This window comes from Aptenodytes patagonicus, chromosome 3 (assembly GCF_965638725.1).
Source record: "Aptenodytes patagonicus chromosome 3, bAptPat1.pri.cur, whole genome shotgun sequence".
Taxonomy (NCBI): domain Eukaryota; kingdom Metazoa; phylum Chordata; class Aves; order Sphenisciformes; family Spheniscidae; genus Aptenodytes; species Aptenodytes patagonicus.
The window spans coordinates 1,261,583-1,283,523 of record NC_134951.1 but is presented as its reverse complement, the minus strand read 5'-3'; the positions used below and the strand labels follow the sequence as shown (position 1 = coordinate 1,283,523).

Sequence of the window (21,941 nt, the reverse complement as noted above, 5' to 3'; positions counted from 1 at the left end):
CCCACTGTCCCAAGCTTAAGTTCTCATGTGGGCAATTGCACTAAAACTGGTTTCACCTGCTGCTTTTGTCCCAAGGAGCTTCCCCATGTCCTCTGGTTTGGAGTCTTGTCCCCCAGCAGGTCATTCTGAGCGCAGGGGGCTGTCAGGCTTGGCTGTGTCTTGCTGCCCTGCGCTCACCTCTGCCGACCCCAAGGGCCGTGGTCATTAATGTCACCACCACTACTGTTACGAATACCAAGGCGGGAAAGGGCTGATGTTTTCCGTGTCACCACCCTCGCAGGATGGAAGAGGACGAGATGTATTACCACAGTGAAGATGAACTTTTGGGAGAGGGGGACACCTTTAGCCAGGGATCGCTCAACACGAGGTAGGGAGCCAGTCAGCACCCACTCGTGCTGGTGGCAGTGGGGTTTGCAGTGCTGTGTTGCTCCTGCCTTGTCCCTATGGATGTCCCACAGGCATTACCCCTGGATTCCCATTTCTTGGCCGCAGGAGAGCTGGTGGGGAGAAGCGATGGAGCAGCTGGAAAAGCATCCTTGGAAAGGATGCTCAGGAGGGGTGCTGGGGTCCAGGATGGAGAAAGGGCCTTGGGGTGAGGCTGCAACTGGGATACCCTTGAGGCCCCCTTCCTTCTCCCGGTCCCACCACACAACAGGCACAGCTGTCCCCAGAACCAGAGATCAGTCATGTCCAGTGCATGGGGAAGAGCTCCTTGTGATGTGCATGAAGGTCTGATTTCTGTTTGCAGTGGCTTTTCTTGCAGTGCGGTGCTGTGAGTTGTTCCCCACCGTGGGCCAGAAAGAGTTTGGGGAGGAGCTGCAAAAAAGAGAAGTTCAGGTAAAACCCGGGGACCAACCCAATGCCTCCGAGAGCAGCTCAGCCAAAGGAAGGAGCATTTTGGGGGGGACTGCTCGACTCCTGTGGGTCCAGAGATGGCAGAGAGCACGAGGGTGGTTCTTCATACACACGGCTCTTCTGGGGAGCTCATTTCTCGTAGCAGCTCCCCGTGCAGCCTGCCGCCGAGTGCCTCAAGCTTCACTAGCATGAAGATACCGACTCTCCGTCATGGGAATTTATGGCCGTATCTGTACTGGTAAACACCTCTGTCAAGTCTCGTTAATTAGACAGTGCCAGGCCGAGCACCTGAAGTGCCCATAACATTAATAAATAATTAGGACAGTCTCTGAGAAGGTTTTGGCTACCTAGCACTGACCCAAACGATCCCCAGACAGGGTCAGGAAGTACAACAGCCATGGGCCAGTCCCAAAGGGCAGAGTAGGGATTGCCCACCCAAAACCTTTCTTTGGATGGGAAGCATTAACATGGGTGTGATGCATGCCAGGCAGTTTGGCTTCAAAGGCCGGGAGTGTGCCCTTGAACTTTTAATTTCATAGTGTTAGAGGTACGTGGCTGTAGCACATGCCCAGTGAGCAGGACGCTCCAGAAGCATGTCTGTTCCTGCACGTGCCCCAGGCTGTAGATGCATCTGGGATGTCTGGGTGCCTGGAGATGGAGGGACAGTCGAAGTGCTCTGACAAGGCTGCTGGATGCCTGGGAGTCCCCCAAAAGCTCAGATGCCACTTGGGCCAAGCCCAGATGTGGGAGCCATCACTCCGTGCCTTGGGTGGGACATCGCTGTGCAATGCCTTCAGCTTCCCGTGGGTACCACTGCTCGGTGTGGGGACTGAGATGGGCAGCCCGGCTGTGCCACACCAACCTTTGGACCTGGGCAAACCAGGGAAGCCAAATTCAAAGCCAAGTCCAGCTCCCGCCTTGCCTTCAAGGGTTGGGTCGGGTTCGGGATGAGCTGCTCATCATTTTGGCACAGGACAGCCAAAAATCAAATTTCTGCAAGGCAGCAGTGAGATACGTTGTAGGGATAAGGGGAGAGAAACACGAGGTCTGACTGGGAGGGAGTTCAGCTCCCATCCCCGGAGACGCTTAAGTACAAGCTGGATGCACATCTGAGGAAGGGTTTGTGGCAAGCTGATCTCCCTTGGGGAAGAAGTTGGACTTGAAATCTTCTTGGCAGTCCCTTCGCCTGTAATTCTGTGTGACTTCACAGTCTGTTTCCATCCTCTGTGTCCCCCGGGGAGGGGCTTTGAATCCGAATGAAGATAGCGGAAAGATCTCCCTGGATTTCCACAGGCTTTCTGTCAGTGTCGTCTCCATCACAAAGCTGTTTACCTCCTCCCCTGGCTCATTAGGGACATTATTTTGTTATTCAGCTGATTCCCTTTCCTGAGGGGATGCAGAAGGGGGGAAACAAACAGACCTTGAAATGGGAAAAGCAGCAGCAACGACAAGGAATATCTAAATAGCGCTGGGCTTGCCAAGCACTTCTCAGCCATTCGCTTGCAGCCTAATAGAGGTGCCAGCGATGCTGGCGAGACACGTGTTGGAAACCTGTGCCGGCAGTGGGGATTATATCAGGGTTATTTGCAGCCAGGCTCAGTCCCTGTGCTGTCAGGAGAAGACACACACCTTGCAGGGAAATAACCGTGTTTACTCTTCTAACTCCTCCGTGCCCAGAGCAACAACCTCAGTTCATAGAAGACGTTTGCACAAGGTGAATTCTCTTGTTTTCTGGACAAAATCTCGGGTGAGGGAATGAGACAGGGGAGGCACAAGTTCGTATGGCGTAAATAAATGGTCCAAATGGAAGCACAGGTGCGGGTTGGGCTCTGAGACAGTAAAAGGCAGAAAAAACTGTAACTGCAGTCACGATTTGCTGTTTCAGTCAAAGAGGTGCCCAAATCCCTCGGCCCTGCTGGGCAGGGGTTGAGGAATGGCCCCCTGAGCGTTGCTGTGGCTGGGTGCTGCGGTGCAGAGGGGTCAAGCGAGGTCCCTCTGCTGCCAGCATCCCTCATCGCTCCCGCCACCCCCTCTACTGCCAACACCTCCGTTTGCCTGGCCGAGCCAACGGCCAGGTCAGGGCACGGATCCACGTGGCAAAAAAGTCGAGCAGTAAATAAATAACCACTCTGGGCTTTTCTTTATTTGTTTTTCAAAACTGGATCACTTCCAGTTCACAGTGGGACCACACGCTGACCACCAAGCTGGCTCCAAACCTTGCACCACCTCTGCTGTTGGCCCATAGCCTGAAACTCGCTGAACTTCTGCCTGGACTCAGACTTTGCAGTTTTGCACAGAAGCTCTGACCTGCCTGCAGGCAGATGGGGAGATCTGGCCAGGTTACTAGCCAGGGTCACCTCCCTCCGGTGGCTTAGAGGTGGGGAGGTCCTTATGTCCAGGGGCTGCCCGAGGAGGTAACCAGCACTCTAGGGAAGGCTGGTGGGGATGTTTGGGACGTTACGGTGCTGAGCTGTTATGCAGCAGTGAGCAAGGGATGCCAGATTTGCCTTCTCTTTGCCAGTCTGTGCTTTCTCTCCCTTAGCAAAGCAAGACCTGAAAGCCCTGCCCCAACGCGTGCTGCGCAGGGGCCACCCTGCCCTCGGCAGCAGGAACAAATCCTTAAGGGATGGCCATTTGCTCCCCATAAAGTCCCAGCAGGGTTCCTGGCAGGGAAGTGCAGATGCAAAGCTCTTTTTGCTATTTTTCCTCCATGACAAGGAAAAGTACCCAAGGGCCTGGAGCACCTCCCCGGCTCCCCGCTAATGATTCAGGCAGAGACAAACAGCACACTGAGAAATAAGGCTGCAGTCAATAGACCTGCAGGAAGCAGTTTGTTGGAGACTGCTGCCTCTTCTTCCTTTAAGAAGAAATATTCTTCTTAAAACACAGCCATGCTTCCTCATGGCTTGACCCTTGCCTGCTGACAGATCCCCTGGGAGCCTGGGCTCATCCTCTGGTTGCACGCACGGTGCTTTCATGCAGTGACAGCATCGTTATTGGCATTTCATCTTGCCAAGACTGTGAACCAGTTGGTATCGGCATAGTCCAACTCCACCTCTGTTTTTTTTTTTCCACCCCCTGGAACAGCTTTTAATTTTTGCCATCCGAATATGTGATGTCTTTTCTAAGCTACCTTCCCAGGCTCCCTCAACATTAAATGGAGAGCAGTGGGGCATCTTCACAGGCTGTTCATCTGGGTCCCCCAGACCCAAGCTCGAGGCAGGTGGAGGATCCCCCACCCGCTCTGCCTCTGCTTCTCCAGTGAATGTGGGGGATCCTAGACGGGAGGTTTACTCTCCACCTAAAGTTTAAATGGCTTAAGGTTAGTGAGACAGTTCCCATCTCAGAAGTGCCTGCAGAAGGTCCAAGTTGGCAAATTAAGGCATTGCAAGAACTGCTTTTATTATTCCATTAACTGAAACTGTAAGCCCACGTATTTATTAAAGACAGAGCATTATTCCCTTATTTCTATTATACTTGAATGTTAGGTCTGTTACCAAAATTAGCAGGACTCCTAACTAGCCGAGGCCCGCAGGGTGCTAATCGAGATCTCTTTGCAACACTTCTTCATACGGGCTCCAGAGAGAGCTCCTCCGCTCCTGACGCTCCATGGACCAAAGGAGCGGTGGGGGGAACGAATGGGTCCCTGTGGGCCATCGTGTCTGGAGCATCCTCCCCAGGCACAGCATGGCCAGCTGCAGTTTTTTCTGATAGCTGTAGTTATTTTGACAGCTCTAGTTATTTTGGCAGCCAGGAGCAAGGACTCCTGGTGCTCTGCATTTGCCCTCCAGCGGAGGAGGTGGGCTGATGGGCTCATCTAGACCTCATTGCTCTCTACAGCTTCCTGAGGAGGGGAAGCAGAGAGGGAGGTCCTGAGCTCTTCTCCCTGGGATCCAGGGACAGGACGCATGGGAATGGCTCAAAGCTGCTCCAGGGGAGGTTTAGAGTGGACATTAGGAAGCTTTTCTTTACCAAGAGGGCGGTCAAACCCTGGAACAGGCTTCCTGGAGAGGTGGTCGATACCCCAGGCCTGTCAGTGCTTAACAGGCATTTGGACAATGCCCTCAACAACATGCTTTAACTTTTGGCCAGCCCAGTTGGAATAGATGATCGTTGTAGGTCCCTTCAAACTGAAATATTCTATTCTATTCTACTCTACTCTACTCTACTCTATTCTACTCTATTCTATTCTATTCTATTCTATTCTACTCTATTCTATTCTATTCTATTCTATTCTATTCTACTCTATTCTACTCTATTCTATTCTATTCTATTCTACTCTACTCTACTCTATTCTATTCTATTCTATTCTATTCTATTCTATTCTATTCTATTCTATTCTATTCTGCCTTTGGCCTGGCTGGGGCCAGGGGCTCTGTCTGCATAGCAGGGCAGAAGACGAGAGCTGGACCTTGATCATTTGCCCCAGGATGCCTGGGCAGGGCCACCCCCCCCCCGGTTGGTCTGGATGGGTCCTGGCTGGGAGGGGAGAGGATCCCCCCCGGCAGGCTGGGGTTCCTGCTTGTGGCAGTCATGGATTAGTGAGTACATGAAGAAAAAGTTAGAGAGAGGGAGATTGCAGCAGTTGAGCTGTCTAAATGAGGCAGGTTTTTCAGGGATAAATGGGGCTGGATGCATCCATGCAAGCTTGCAGCAGGAAAGGGAAGATGCAGGAAATATTGGTACACTCTGTCCCATCCCTGGGAGGGGACGTAGCCCCCTGCCCCCAGTCTGCCCTGAGATCAATCCCCAGACAGATTGCAGCAGCTCTGAAGGTGTTAATGGCATTTTACCGTTGACTTGAGTTTTCTCTGAGCTCCCCTGGTGCCGGGAGGATTTTGCAACGTCTGAGGCGTGGCACAAAGCTGAGCCTGGCTCCAGCTGTAGCAAACCTGTGCTGGAGTTTACCATGAATCAAACAAGGGAAAAAAAGAAAGAAAAGACGTTTCACATTCAGGCTTTTGAAAAGAGTCAAAGGGCACTTTGATGTGAACCATCCTTTTGAACCAAAGAAAAGGACTCGTTTAGTTTAAAATTTTTTTGTACATATGAACAAAAATGTCCTGGCTCATTTGGAAGGTCCTTCCGTTTCCATCAGTTGCGGGTCCCAGACCCAAGACAAAACTGCACCAAAAGAATAAAAAGAAGAGAAAGTTTTGGTGTTGCCAAATCTGCATTTCAAAACCAGGCATCAGCATGGCTGGGGAGGGCTCCCACTAGACCGTCTCCTGGCCATCCTCATCCTCATCCCCCCATCCCCTTCCCTGCAGCTGTGCCGAGAGCATCGCAGACCCAAGCGTGCCCCAAGGTGTCCTTCCTCCAGCCCGAGGAACCCCCTGGACTCTTCTTCCTGCACAGAAGATGGACAGTTTGCATCAGGGCAGCTGGACCAGGGTGCAGACGGCTAGATCTGGGCTCAGGGCTCAGGAGCAGGCAGAGGAGCAGGGAGGGAAAGGACAAGAGAAAGGGGATTAACAAGGCATGGCCCTTTCTGTCCCTTAAGTGTCACAGGAGCAGCCTAAGGGATCATAGGCCAAGCCAGTCTACGGCCCAGGAGACATAGAATCATCTAATCATGGAATGGTTTGGGTGGGAAGGGACCTCTAAAGGCCATCTAGTCCAACCCCTCTGCCGTGGGCAGGGACATCTGCAACTAGAGCAGGTTGCTCAGAGCCCCGTCCAGCCTGACCTGGAATGTTTCCAGGGATGGGGCATCCACCACCTCTCTGGGCAACCTGGGCCAGTGTCTCACCACCCTCAGCGTAAACAATTTCTTCCTTCTATCTAGTCTGAATCTCCCCTCTTTTAGTTTAAAGCCATTCCCCCTTGTCCTGTCGCTACAGGCCCTGCTAAAAAGTCTGTTCCCAGACATGGGGACCTGGTTTAACTCCCAGCTTTGCAAATGACCTTTCCTATGATCTCAGGCATCTTCTTTCCTTGCTCTGCCTTTCTTTCACCCCACTCCCAGTTTTGAGAGCCAGTGCTCTCCTTTTCCTCCTGGTCAGTCTGCTGGGACTCAGACATGGACATCCCCGAGATGGTTCAGCCCAGAGATCATGTAGCTTTGGCAGGTCTGCTAGCAGAGGTGCGACCCTCTCCAGCCCCAGCACGGGGCAGCCCTGCCACCTTCCCATGGAGCAGAGCAGTGCCCCAGCCTCCAAATCTTCATCAAGGCTTTTGGGGGTTGCGCTCTAGGGCTTCACTTCATGCTGCCAGTACCAGGGGAGCCAGATCCATCTGCATCAGCAAAGAGTCCGCACGCTGTATTCAATCCAGCTCCTGCAGTGGATGTCTCTGCACCAGGTTCCCACCATGCAGGTGACTGGGCTTCGGTGCTACCGGCGGATCAAAGCCCTACCAAAGCTGAAACCCAGCAGTGAGTCTCTGCTGACCAGTTCTGACTGCTCGTCTTTTCCCACATGGGCTGCCTCTATGTTTTGCACGTGGGTTTTGGGTGGCCAGCCAAGCTGGCAGCCGGCTTGAGAGGAGACAAGGAGAAGGCAGCTGGCACAAGTGAGGAGGAGGAAAGCCATTAGCACCCCAGCTGAAAAAGCCCCCAGTGAGATGGTCTCACACATCAAAGTGTGCTAAAGCGACATGGTTTGGGGAGAAACAGCCTTAACTGCAGACACACCATGATGGGCTCTGGCTCCTACCCTCAGGAGCAATCTGGTCCCTGCGAACACAGCTCAGCACACAGGAGCAGCCAGGAAAACAGGCTGTGTGCTGGGAACACAAGGACTTGGGACAAAAAGACTTCTTTTTTTTCTTCTTATACCTGTTAGGGCATCCCCCTCGGCCAGTGCTGGATCCCGGACGATCCCTTGCTCTGACACAAGGCATCCTCATCTTCTCTCCCTCCTTTGCAGGGCGTCTCTATGTGTGTTTTACCCTCAAGCGTCTGCAGTCCCGCAGACGCAGACATCTCTGCTTGATGCTAAGCGTTGGACTTCTGTCACTGATGTAAACAGGACCCCCATGCTTCGCTTGAAGCAGCCGCCTGAGAGCAATCCTGTACCTTTCCAAGCACAGATCATGATGTGCAGGAGCTCTACCCCATTTCCCAGCACCTGCAGGGTCTGCGCTGGGCGGGGAGGCAGCTCCAGCAGAGCTGGGAGCAGAAATGCCTTGGACCAGTGCTGCTAAAACCATCAGAGCTTCGTTCTCAGACCCCTTAGACTGGTGCTGTAACCCCTTGAGGGTGCTGCGCAGGTGTTTGCAGGATGGGGCCTGAGTTTGCAAGCTGTGATAATTGTTTGTATTGTATTGGCCTCATGTTTCTGCTGGGGAGGGACCTGGTGTGCTTTGGGATAGCTGAGACCTAGCTTGATGCAATCAGCCAGGATGGGGTGAGGCAAAAGCAGCTGGTAATTCATCTTACCTCCTTCCAGGCAGCCTGGCACGGGGTACAGCACCGACCCAACACAGCCTTTTCCAGCCTGAACAGCTTTTCTCTTTGAGCAAGTTCACCCCAAGCAAAAGGGAGGAGGGTAGGAAGGAGGTCGGGGCGGAGGGGACCGGTTCACTTCCACCCTAGCGTGGAGCTCAGCCAGCCAAATAGCCACAGAAAACCAGTCTGGGTCATGCATGGACCCTGCAGGCACAGCCAGGAGTGGCGTGGGTGGCAGAGGGAGGATCGGCCCAGTGCAGGGTGGTTGTAGGTTTTCAGACGTGCATGAAGTGGTTTGCTGTGTTGGTATGTTCTGAAGTTCTCCCTGTACTGAAGCAAATCGTCCCCTTTTTTTAAAATGCTGACGCAATGGAAGAGCCCTCTATCTTCATATCACAGTGGTTTTTTTCCTCTCTCTCTGTAAATGCCCTAGCCTTGGAGACGATGCAGAAGAAGAGCAGCACACTAGGTAAATACCCACACCAGCCCTGCTCAGACAGCGGCCCTGAAATCCTGCCTCTGCAGTGCTGAGGCACGTTCAAAGTCTTGCTGTCCAGGGAGCGCTTCCTTAAATCCAGGCTTAAATGTCAAAGCTTGGAGGCCCAGATCTGTCAGGTCTAGATTTCTGCGTTTCACTGGGGCTCACAGGCTAGGAGCACACGTGCCCTACGCAGCATCCGTATGACGAAGCAAGCCAGGACGCAGGAGGTAGCACCTTCCCGTCTGTTAGGTCGTTAGCATGGTCCCTGGCATGGCTTTGGCTCGGTATATGTCTGGGACGGTTTGTGATAGCACAGGGACTGTGATATGATAGAGCAGGGACCACCCCCAACAGGTGGCCTGGATGCAGTTTGTGGAGAGAAGGGACTTCACTCGTACAGACACAAGCCGTGTCATGGCCAGAGAATGAGCCTTGGTCCATTTATTAACCAATATAGACTTAGCCTTAGATTCCCTCTGTGGCCAGTAAAGAGAGATGGGCACTTCCAGAGGTGATTCAGGGGGAGCGGGGACCCCGCTGGACTGCCAAAATCTGGGGGGCGATAGGGCCGTGCACGTCACGGCTCCTGACCACCTTGAAACTGAGATGGCAGGAAGCATCACCTGATAGCTGTTGACCTTGAAATATTCATGGGCAGGACAGAGCTCTGCAGCCGAAAGCAATCTGGTCATGGTGAATTATTAATCGTGTCTTTTCTTGTGCATGCCCAGTGGATCCAAGACATGTCTGACCGGGTTCAACTCTCCACCTGCCACCAATTAGCCCCGTGGGTCACTTGCTCCAAAGCTGGGGTCATTGCCAAGCACTGGAGTTGAACTTGGTGATGAAAATACCCATGACAGGAGGCTGGGAGAGGCAGGACTCCCTGTTTCTGTCAGGCCTGGGCCCTTTGCTGGTCAGCCTGGGTGGGTCAACGGTGCAAACACGTTTGCTTGGCACTATTGCTGCTCACGGTGGCTTTCCAGAGCTGCTGGGTCTATAGAGAGGTAGAAATTAGGTAGTGCAGTGAGATGCATCTCAGCACCATCCTGCATGGCTCTAGGAAGCTCAGCAAGGCTCTTCCTATCATCCCAATCTTCCTAGGTTGCCCCTATAGTCAAAGGAAAGAGGAATCTCCCAAGGGATGTTTACCCACGTAGGATCTGACTCAGCCTTTGGATGTGTGTGTCTCCATCCTTGGCTGTCGTGGACGACCGGTGTAGACAGGTTCATAACCTCCGTGTCCAAGTAGATAAGGAGGGTCCAAAACTGCTAACTCAAGCGTGGCATTTGGGCACACATCTTAGGGATGTCACACACCGGACCATTGCCTCCGTCAGCATAACCAGGCATCTCCAGCGTCCTTTTCGTCCCGAGCAAAGGAAAGTGAAATGATCTCCCAAAGACTATCGGCCCCTGTCAAGTTTCCCCCACCCTTTTTGCAACCCTTCCAATGTACCATTAAATTGCAAGGAAAAAAATGCATCCTGAGGACCCTGGAAAGCAGGAAAAGGTGTTCAAAGCAATGGACTGGGTGCTGCTGTCAGTCCCAAGGCAGAGCCTCCAGCAGCTTGAGATATTTCCTGGAAGCTGTTAGCACCTGTGATCTAGATTGACCCCAAACCGTTCCAGTCTAGGAGATCTTCCAGATCTAGCAGGAGCAATGGATGATGCCAGCTGCCGGGGTGGTGACGGCTCTTGCGCCCTGTGCCAGAAGCGCGGATCCTGTCACCAGCTGGGTTTTTCCTGGGGACAGCGTGAGCGGAGCACCCTGGGCTGGGTGCACACAGCTGAGGTTACCACCCATCAGCTGTCTTGGAGCACCCTGTGGCAGGGAACTGTGGCTTGGACACACCACCACCCCTCCTTGGAAGGGATGTCCCTGCGCTCACCAGGTCCCTGTTTCCCTTGCTGGCGGCGGGCTGCTTCAAGAAGCCTGACACTGGTATTATTTTTTTTTTCCTCTCTTTCTCTTCAGTTCCTCACTCAGGATTAAGTTTAACGATGGATACAAATCAGTAGCAAGGTACCAAAATGTTATGACTGGTGGGATCTTGGCTTTCTGGGGGAGGGTTGCTCTCATCTCAGCCCACCCCAGTCACCCCACATCCCACGAATATGTGACTGTCCAGGCATAAATACGCCCAGGATTGGGGATCCAGGCCAATCCGGTTTAAGCTCCAAATCTTCCTTAATTCAAATTAATTGCCAAATCTTAAGCCAGGAGAGCCGGGTGTGTGGTCCAGACCTGGGTGAAGCCAATGGTTCGTGCATCACACCAGCATCACAGCACTGCGTCTCTGCAAGTGCAGGACAGCACATGTGAGTGCTTGAAGCTGGAGCTGAAGCCTGCAAGGGATGAAGAGCTGTACGGTAGCATACGAGCCCTGTGCTCCAGGAGCTTTCTGTGGGACCCAGCCGCACCTGCAAACCTCCTCCATGTCACATTGCAAAGGAGAGGCAGGTCCCGTGGTCCCTCTACAGCCAAATCCCACATAATATGATGATGGTGATCACCCCACTTGGGCTAGTGGACTCCCAAAGGCACCATGAATAAGAATACATCTGTATAAGTAAATTTGTCTGGCATGGGTGAGTCCAGGACAATGATCCCAGCCCCAACCCATCCCTGTAAGTCTGTTCTTCATTGCTGCTGCTCAGTATTTGTGGGGAGGTGGAGAGGATGCAGAAGAAACCTGCAGAATAGTGCTGGCCTGCCACTGGCAAGCGGGACCTGTGTCCTTCAAGGAGCTGTGGGACAATGTCTCCTCAGTACCTCGCCACGCGGTGCCGGCCGAGGCCAGAGTGGGACCTCGCCCTCTGGTGTGCATTGCACTGAATGAACCTTCTCAGCGTCAGCCCAGGAGGATCCTGCCGGGGGGGTGGTGGCAGCCATTAGCCCCTTCCCCTGTCCTGGCCGGCTCCCATGGGGCGCGAGGGGGTATATCTGTTTGGGTGGGTTTGTTTCTTCCTCATGTTCATCCTCCTGGCTGTGTCTCTTCCAAACAGTGAAGACCCTGAAGATCCCAGGTACTGGGCATGGTATCCCTGCTTCGCTCAGGCCCTTCGGGCATGCTGTGTGCATGCATGTGACGTGCGTGTTGGCGTACCAATCCCTGCATGGCATTTGGACCCAGGGAAAGGTCCTAACTGCTTCCTGCCCTCTTCTTAATGGGGGGCAGAGCTTTCTTGTATTCACCCATCCCCTCCTCCCCAAAGAGCAGGGCTTCTTTGTAGCCAGTCTATTCTCCCCTATGCCCAGCAAGGACACGTTTCCTTCTACTCCTTCCAAAGGAGCTTCGAGGATAATATTTGTCTGTCTGCTTAGCCATCCACCCATCCATCCACCCATCCATCCACCCATCCATCCACCCATTCATCCCAACGCAGTTCTCTCCACCAATCTGTCCGTCTGTCCATCAATCCATCTCAATACAATCCTATGCATCCATCCATCTCATTGCATTTCCATCCATCTATCACTGCAATTTTCAGCACGCATGCATCCATCCATCCATCCATCCATCCACCCATCCATCACAGTACAGATCTATCTATCTGCCCATTCATCCCAGTTCCACTCCGTCCATCCATCCATCCATCCATCCATTCATCCATCCATCCTGTCTGTCCATCCATCTATGCATAACACCAGCCAGCCAGCCCAGTGCCGCAGTATTTATCCATCCATCCTGAAGCAATGCTCTTTTTCTGTCGGTTGTTCTATCTTGTTCATGCGCTCTCTCTTCTCGCTGCTCATTCCAGCACCACCAGTACTGTCACCATCTCTGTACCCGGGTCCCTGGACGCCAGCGGGTTAGGAAGTCCTGTTGCAGCAAGATCTCCCTCTGGCATGCTTGCGAATTGGGTTTGGTTGATTGCTTGGTGCATGTTGCTGATGGGGATTTTGAGGGGAGAAGGCGGGCAAGGGTCTTTTTGTCACTGCAGCAGGATGAATCACGTCTGAACGAATTGCTCTTTGTGATTGCAGAGCTAAGGCTAAGGGGAAAGAGAAAAGACATCTCATGTTACCATTCAGGTACCCTGATTCCCCCCGTCCCTGCTTGTGCCCAGGCTCACTTTCCAGCTCCAGCCTCTAGCCCTTCGCAGCAGTGTTACTGCATCCCCCTGAAACGGCTGCAGGGCAGGACCACAAGTTCATCTGTGCTAGCGAGAGTGCTTAAGACCAAGTTGCTTGAAGGCATAAAATGAGAATTCTCTGGTGGTGCCACTAATGGGAAATCTGTGCCCTTTCCAGGCACCCAGAGCCCCAGCTATGGCTGGCTGGAGTCAGAGGCACCTTTTGCAGTGAGGGTTAGCGTGGAAGGGGCAAAGGATAAAGGAGGGGAGGGAGAAAGAGTAATCTGGTGTTAGCTGCTCCACCAGGCCCTTGAAGAAGAATCTCTGGACCTCCCACATAGTGCAATCGCCTCGTTCACCCAAGCACTGACGATCCGAATGCCCAGGACCAGCAGCACCATGTGTTGCTGCATACGGGAGCCAGGAGAGCAGAGAAGTGCAGGAGGAGGGAGACACAGAGCAAGAGGGCAGCCGCAGCTATGTTCATGCGTCCCTCATCCAGGCCACGTTTACACCAGTGAAATGAACAGGGAAAGGATGCAGGCTCCGGCACTGCCCCGTCCCACCCACCCGAGGATGTTGCTCCCCATCCTGGCATGGCGGGGGACCAGACGCTCTGGCACCCCCAGGACAGTTTGGATGGGCACTGGTGGAGAGGGAGAGTTTCCCAGCCCGGCTGCGGCAGGGAAGGATCCTGCAGCAGTGAGTCACTCGGGGAGATGCAGCTGCTGGTCCCTACAGCGATGCAAAGGGCTTGTGCGTTCAGACCCAGCCAAACCAGCCACGCTCAGGGTGAGATGGTGACGAGCCAAGGCTTTGCAGGGAGCTCAGACCACATCCATGAGCGGCGGGAGAAAGCATGGAGTGATTTAAATCCTCTCCCAGCACTGGGCAGGGGCACTAGGGCAGCTTTTACAATGCAGATGAACCAGCTGAGCTGCTGGCATTGGTGTTTGCTTGCTCCCCTGACAAGCTCAGCTGGCAAGGGAATTTCTGCTGGTTTGCTCTCAGACCAAGTGTCGGTGCAGGGAGAGAGCAGGACCGCTGGCTTCAGAAGCAGCTTCTGGATGGGTTTCCTTGGCCGTTTTCCAGTCCAGGCTCTAAGCTGATCCCTGCCTATGCTGGGCTGAACGGGAGGACCCTGCTCTTCCCAGACTCCCACCCAGCGCTGGGTCCTGCCCCCTGTGTTGTGCTGGAGCTGGTCTTCTGGACTTCACCTCTCTAAAAACCCATCTAGCCACACCTCAAAACAAAAATGTTTTTCTCCGGGTGGTTTTCCAGCAGCTCAGTGCACAGAGAGCCGGAGGTCCGTGCTCTGAAGCCACCCTCCTGCCCCATGTCCCCAGCACAGACATGGCCATGAGGTGAAGCAGAATAACAAGCTGTAATTAAAAAACAGCCCTCCTAATTACTTTCTAGAGCTGGTTAATTGCTTTCTCCTCCCCATTTTGCTGATGCATAATGGGGGGAGATTAGCCAGGGAAGAAAGAGTGACAGGGGAGGAAAACAGGGAGGCAGGACCCAAATAGAGAAATGTAGGAGCCATGAGAGAAGGAAACCAGGTTTGAAAAGCCGGAAAGCAGAGACAGAGCAGGAGTCTGCAAAGCAAAACAGGGAGGTGAGGAGTCAGTGTTTCCTGCGTGGTTTCAGGGCAGGAGTACGCAGTGTCAGCCTGGGCAGGGATGAGGACCCCCAGATCCAGCCCGTCTCCTCCAGCTGAGCTCTCTCTGGAGGGAAGATACGAATACACCTCTGTGGGAGGATAAGGAAGACCACTCCCCTCTACCAAAAAGGAGAAGCAGCCTTGCCTCCTGCCCCGACAGCATCCCCAGTCTGTGCATGTACCCACTCACACGTGCGCATGCACAGTTGTAGCCACTTTACTGGCCCCATACGTGCATCCAGTGAATGCCCATCGCTTCAGCTCCTAGTGCGGGGAGTTGTGGTTCCCCTAAGCCCCTCGAGCCTAGCAGAGGGTAACACAGAGATGTTATCCACCTAAATTACAGATGTAGGCAGGACGGGGGTGTTTGGGGTCAGCCCTGCCGAGGAAGGTTGCCCATGACCGCTGCCTGGGGATGGGGCACTTGGAGCACTCGTGAGGAGCAGGGAAGCTGCAAAGGGAAGAGCAGCCTCTTCTGATTTTATGCTCTGATTTGAAGCACTTGAAGTGCACTGAAGCTTGTTTGCCTTTTGTTCCCTTGATGCGTGGCCACCGGCTCCAGCAAAGGCAAAGAGAAGACGAAGGAGCACAAGTAGGTTTGCTCTCCTTGCTTCTCCTTCTCCTCCTTCTTGTTTCCAGCTTTCCTAGCTCATGTTGTGGCTGATCCGGTACGTGGTGTGCTCTCCCTTTCTCTAAAGCTGAGCCTGTCAGCCCTGGAGGAGCTTGGGTCTCTTGAGTGTGTGGCCCGAGGCCTTGAAGCCTGCAGGGAATATTATCTACAGCAAAAGCCAAATGTAAAAGACAGGCTTGGAGCGGTCCCTGGCAGCACTGGAAGGGAACTGTGAGGTCTTGAGAGAAGCCTGGCTCCCATCGGGTTTGGATGGGTCCCGGCTGGGGGGGAGAGTTCCCCAGCTTGGGCATGGAGAGCCTGGCCAGGGCTCAGGGCAGGAGAGGGTCCGGGTGCAGGTCATCAGCACAGGGCTGGGCAAACGGGACTTAGCACCAGCTTTACAGCTCCTGGGCCCGCAGGTCAGGCTGCCGCATCATCCATGTAGACAAGTTTCTTCAGCTCCTGCCTTTCTTTTATCCCCAGCTGCTTGCATTGATACCAGACCAGGCTGTGTCTGAGCTCTTTTCCAACAGCAGCGTCCTCCAGCTCTCCGGCTTAGCAGATCTGCTGAACTTTAAGCTCGAGTCTGCTGTGAGTGCAGGCTAATATCCTGCTGTCCAGGGGACGATCCCTGCAGCAGGGCACTTCCCTATCAGTGAGGTCTCTTCTGGCTCATATTTATTGCACTGCAGCTTAAGGACCAGTTTATGGCAGTATCTTACTGATGAACCCTCCCAATTAATGGTGTAAAGCGACGAGGTAGAGATGAGGTGGGGAAAGGAGAGAAATGTCTTCAAGCAGTCAGCAAGGAGGGGGCAGACTCAAGAAAAGACGGGAAGAGATCTCCCTGCACGAAGCAGCCTGGTCCTTGCTGGTTCCCCTCTGCAGTTTGGCTGTGGGGGGAAGAGGCAGACTGGGTCTGAGGGTTGGGGGTCTTCCCTGGGCTCGAGGGCGGTGTGTGCAGGATCACCCCGTGGGGCTGGCAGTGGGGTCTGTCCCCAGTACAGGCGGGAGAACTGGAAGCCTTGTTAGCCCAGGGGCAATGGAGGCAGCACCCACCTGACGGGCATAATTCCTGCAAAGAAATGAGCCATGGAAACTCTCTTCCCTGCTCCCGACTCCCCAGTAAAAAGCAATGATTAAAATGTCCTTTTTAGCCATGAATAATTAACCAGTAACCTGCAACTGTATCTTTAACTAGAAGCTGGCCAGGAGAGAGACTGCTTCCACCTCCCTGCCCATGCTTCAAAAATCTGTCTGTCTCTCCGTGCTCCCCTCCTGGAGAGCCACGCGGGCGAAACCCTAAAGGGCAAAGCCAAGTGCTTCTGGGAGCAGCAAACTAGATGGTGGATGTCTGCTTCGCCATCACCTGAAGATGATTCATCTGCTCAATCCCATATTAGACACCAGAAAATCCAAGGGGAGAGTGCTGTGGGAGGCTGGGTGGATACTCTGGTGTCTAATACAGGTTTAAGTTTGCTTGAAGGCCTGTCCCTACTTGGGAACAGAGGCGAGGTGTTCAGTCCTACATCCCCAAACCTGCAGGAACCCCATGCCTGCTGCCAAACTGGGTTGCAATGGGCCAGCAGCTTGCACTGTTTTGGAGGAGAGCGGGCCAGCGGGCAGCAGCCTCCTCTCCAGCATCTCCGTTCTTTCGGAAACCAGGCTAAACCCAGGCTTTGGCAAAGGGGGGGCTCTCGGTGCTGCCGTGCAGCCTGTGTCGGCATCTCAGGTTCGCTGGTCCTCATGTAATATTCATGCGGGGATGGTGTCAGCTCTCCACCAGCGCCGGCTTCCCATCCGCGCCATCGGATGCCTGGCAGGAGCAGCGGAGGGGTTGGCACGACCTTTGTTTAATGCTGCAAAGACCCTGCTGTGCCCAGAGAAGAGGCTTGGCCAGGGGCCCCATCCCTGCTCGGTCCCGACCTGCACGTGGGGCACGTCTCTGCCCTCAATGCCGGGATGGCCACCCCACCCTAGACGTGCCGCTGGCCGCTATCCTGCCTCGGCTGAGCTCTTCCAGCATCTCTTCCTGGGGAAAGCCAAGTCCTGGACGGCCAGTGGGTGAAGGTAGTACCCCCGAGGGATGGGAAGGGGAAGGGGGGGTTGTATGGGATGTGTCAGTGCTCACCTGGCTTGGAAAAGGTGACAGATGGGGGGGGCTTGGGAAGGGGCTGGGGGACGAGGGTGCATCTGCTCCAAAGCATCTGGGACGGCTCCTTCCTCATCCTACACTTGCTTCTTCCCTTCTCCTCAGCACATACTGAGTATGCTGCCAAAATCTACCAAAATCCACTTTTTTTTTTTTCCCCTTCTTTTTTTTCTTTTTTTTTCTTGGTGACCTCCAAACTCTGTTGTTTCCTAGATCCATGAAGAAAGGCTGAGAGAGTTGGGGTTGTTCAGCCTGGAGAAGAGAAGGCTCCGGGGAGACCTTATTGCAGCCTGTCAGTACTTAAAGGGGGCTGATAAAAAAGATGGCGGCAGACTTTTTAGCAGGGCCTGTTGCGACAGGACAAGGGGGAATGGCTTTAACTGAAAGAGGGGAGATTCAGACTAGATAGAAGGAAGAAATTGTTTACGCTGAGAGTGGTGAAGCACTGGCCCAGGTTGCCCAGAGAGGTGGCGGATGCCCCATCCCTGGAAACATTCCAGGTCAGGCTGGACGGGGCTCTGAGCAACCTGCTCTAGTTGCAGATGTCCCTGCCCGCGGCAGGGGGGTTGGACTAGATGGCCTTTAGAGGTCCCTTCCAACCCAAACTATTCTGTGATTCTATGATCTTTGCCTCCCTGGGGCTCCAGTCCACTGCGATAGTACCAGTAAGGGCAGTGGTGAAGGAAGGAGGCAGTGCCAGATGTTGTAACTGGGGCTGAGAAGAGCAGCAGGGAGATGTGGCCGGGATGCGGGCACGGGGACAGCACCTGAAGTTTTATGCCACCGAGGGACCTTGTGCCCTCTGGGCTCTGCTTTCCAAACCAGCTAGAGCTGAGGCTCGTCTCATGGATGTGCTAGAGGCTGTCAGGCTATTTCTCATTTCTGGGACCTCTTCTGCAGTAAAACTCTCTTTGGGGACACACGAGAGGCTCCTGCAGCCGATGTCCCCAGCAGATTTACTGAGGCTGAGCTGGCAGCGAAGGGTCATCACTCCAGAAGGGGAGGGGGGGTGACACTGTCTCTCACGTGTATCCCTCTGGAAGGAGCTGGGTTGGGCTGGTGCTCTGGGATGGGTCTCAGTGCACGCTCCTTGGACCGGGTGCTTAATCCCAGTCTTGTTCCACGTGGCCCAAAACCAGCTTGATCATTTTACTGATAGGGGCATCAGATGCTGTGCTAACCAGGACCCAGTGCGTCCTCAACACCCATGCAAGGACCTTGTTATTTTGGGTCCTGGTAGAGGACCAGCACTGCCAGCGTCTTCCCTGCAGAGTCCTACTGGCTCCATCACCAGTTGCTCTTCCGCTTTGTTTTACTTCCCAAGGAACCTCAGAAATTCCTGGGACAGATACAGTGATTTTATCACTAACCATCTGCAAGAAAATTGCCTGCGTGCCAGCTCTGGGGCTGGTGGGACTTCTTTTTTTTTTTTTTTTCCCCCTCCATTTTAAAGAAATTAATTGGAAAGAAGGGAATGTAATGTAACCAACCCTGGAGGTGCAGTGTCTCACTGAGGGGCTGTGTGTCTGCTGGGTTTCCCACACTCGGTGGAGAGTGGTCTCGGAGCAGAGTTTCACAGCCTGAGCTGTTACAGCATTTGCTCATTAAAAAAACCAAGTTTGCAAATACCTTAAAAGTGTTACTTTCCCCGTAGCACCTGGAGGCAGATGTTCCCTGGCAGGATTATAGATACGGAAACCTACCCCTCATCTTTTCTCCTCCTGTTCATTAAGAAATCGCCCTTTCACTGAGGATCCCGTGAATTAATCACAGCTACCAGGGACTGCCTTGAGGCCCAAGCAGTGCTTTAGTCCCAATTAAACCTCAGCTATAAATAGTTCCTGTATCTTATGCTGGCCTTCTGCCCCGATTGAATTCGCCCCTCCCTCGGTGAATACATTATCCTCCTATTCTCCTTAATTTTCTTCTCGTTTGCTCTGGCTCCGCCAGCAGCCTGCAAACTTCCAGTTGTTATTTAAGACGACAAATGCATCGGGCCGGCTGCAATGCCAGGACTTCTTTGTTTTGCAAAAAAAGGGTGCAACTTCATCCTTTGGCCCCAGCCAGATGTGATCAAAGCTGAGACCGGGGGATCCTGCAGCTTCACTGCTGTCACCTGGCTCACGGGCAGCGCGTCCCAATCCTGCTGCATCCAGGGCTGGTGCTGAGCCCCGGCTCCCCTGCCCTGGCAGCCAGCTTGGAGGTGAGGTCCAGGCTGGAGTTGAGGTTCCCCCTTGCTTCCAAGCTGGCCCAAGAACATGTCCGTCAAAGCTGCAAGGCTTCTGCAAAGCGCAACGCTTTCAGGTGATGGGAATTTTCCAATAAAAAAAGAAAAATCCCCTTCGGCTTTACCACCTTCTGCTTTTGGGGCAGTCGCAGGCCATTGCCTTCCAGTCTCTCTCCAGCTGTTTGCCCTTTAGAACAGGGTTTTTGGTCTGACTTGTGCTTCTTGCTGGTTTCAGTTTTGCAGATCTTACGGAGGTTTTTTCCTACTGAGGTTTTCAGCTGAATCTTCAGGCTAAAACTCCACGTTACATCCAGACTCCATAACGTTCACCGGGGTGACTCAGAACCTCCCACCTCTTTGCAACAGCAGCATGGACTTACCTCCAAATTACAGGGAACAGTTTCCCAAAAATAGAATCATAGAATCATAGAATCATTAAGGTTGGAAAAGACCTCTAAGATCATCGAGTCCAACCGTCGACCCAACACCCCCATGCCCACTAAACCATGTCCCTCAGCGCCGCATCTACACGTCTTTTAAATACCTCCAGGGATGGGGACTCAACCACTTCCCTGGGCAGCCTGGTCCAATGTTTAACCACTCTTTCAGTAAAGACATTTTTCCTCACGTCCAATCTAAACCTCCCCTGGCACAACTTGAGGCCGTTTCCTCTCGTCCTATCGCTTGTTCCTTGGGAGAAGAGACCGACCCCCACCTCGCTACAACCTCCTTTCAGGTGGTTGTAGAGAGCGATGAGGTCTGCAATACCTGCAAGGCTCTTACGGTCTTTAACAATCTCTGCCCGTTTGCATTTGTGAGCAATCCAGTTTGCAGTGCAGAAATCCTGAATGCTGTATTTGTGTATGTTTGCTGTACGTGTATGTAACAAACACCAAGTCACGCAGGAGCCCAGACTGCCAAAGCACTTGTGGTTGCACAGGCTGATTTCCCAGCTGGAGTAACGGCCCTAGCCCCACTGAAGCATTTGGAGCTAGAAGTTATACTTCTTAAACTTGCCTTGAAATAATGGATATTTTTAGAAAGCAACCGGCAAGCCGTTTGCAAACCATTATTTTATCAGCCAATCCGGCCCAAACTGCCCTGAGTGAATTTGACCCCAGCCTGGATTGCAGACGGGGAGCTAGGACTGACCTGGTACTGGTGTTTACCACACTGGAAGGGGAAAAATCGCGTTGCTGCAATGGGATGCTGAAAAACCTTAGGATCTGCATGGGTTTGCTGCTGATCTAGCCAAAGAGGTTATTGATTTTTCACAGCAAGGCGGTGGGGGAAGTTGTTGGACGTTTTAATTTTTAGTTAATGGTTTTAGGTAACTGGGGAGCAATTGCACAAACGGGGCAGGAGAGGCGAGAAGTCTGTGCGTAGCGGGGGCGAGCAGCAGAGACGAGAGGCACGGGTGGGGGGGAAGAGTTCGTTGGCTGCTAATGCTGCACTCCAGCCTCGTGTTTTATCCCAAGTCGAAGCATTCCCTGAGGAAAAAAGATGAGACCCAAGACTCAAAGGCAGTGCGTTTAGCTGCGATCTTGACTCTGCCCTGAGGCATGTTTGCAGCAGCCCCTGCTTAGTCTTTCGGCTGATATTTCCTCTCTTGCTTTTGAGCTCTGAAAGTCTCCTGTTCTCACCCCCAAGTCCCAGAAAACGGCACTAAAAATACAGTAATTGATGGTTGGGATTTTTTTCTCCCTCTCTTCTTCCAGAGCTGGGAAAGGAGTTTTTTCGGCCATGAAGCTTGGCAAGACACGTCCGTCAAAGGATGACCATCGGAAACAAGGTACGTTGTTCCTAGGAGGAGGTTGTTCCCTGCTCCAGTGCTGCTTTTTGGCTATCCTCCACATCCCAGGAAAGCACCTGAGAGACCCCATAGAATGACAGAATGGTTTGGGTGGGAAGGGACCTCTAAAGGCCATCTAGTCCAACCCCCCTGCCGCGGGCAGGGACATCTTCAACTAGAGCAGGTTGCTCAGAGCCCCGTCCAGCCTGACCTGGAATGTTTCCAGGGATGGGGCATCCACCACCTCTCTGGGCAACCTGGGCCAGTCTCTCACCACCCTCAGCGTAAACAATTTCTTCCTTCTGTCTAGTCTGAATCTCCCCTCTTTCAGTTCAAAGCCATTCCCCCTTGTCCTGTCGCTACGGGCCCTGCTAAAAAGTCTGTCCCCAAAGTGGCTCACGTCAGGCACAGCCAGTCAGTAACTCGGGGATTAGACAGGGAGCACTGGGTGCTGGGGAGGAGAGCTGGAGAGAGGGGCTCCATGGGGAAATGGGAAGTAGGAACTGATGGAGAGAGGCTCCCGCTGAAGGCTTAGCCAGGTATCACCCACCCTGTGCGACTGTGACAAAACCTGGGAGTCGTGCAGGCAGCTTCCAGCTTATTTTTAGGGATGATCTGCAAACGTGACAAGGCAAAGCAGGATTTAGCCCTTGCACCTTGCTGGGTGCGCGGTGCAGCAGCAGCCGCGCAG

At 53.3% G+C, this 21,941-nt stretch overlaps 1 protein-coding gene across 9 annotated transcripts in view; it reads left to right on the top strand.

The window, feature by feature from the left end:
• Window positions 1–21,941, top strand: part of OTOF (otoferlin) — a 120,042-nt gene that overhangs the window by 51,598 nt on the left and 46,503 nt on the right. For 5 of the 9 annotated variants that reach the window (XM_076332487.1, XM_076332486.1, XM_076332484.1 and 2 more), the window contains 2 exons: window positions 15,032–15,061; window positions 21,177–21,250. In XM_076332487.1, the coding sequence (XP_076188602.1) occupies window positions 15,032–15,061; window positions 21,177–21,250 (104 nt within the window). Of the gene's footprint in view, window positions 1–11,670; window positions 11,757–12,391; window positions 12,766–15,031; window positions 15,062–21,176; window positions 21,251–21,941 lie in introns of those variants that run through there. The other 4 variants (XM_076332488.1, XM_076332485.1, XM_076332490.1 and 1 more) reach the window with 3 other exon arrangements.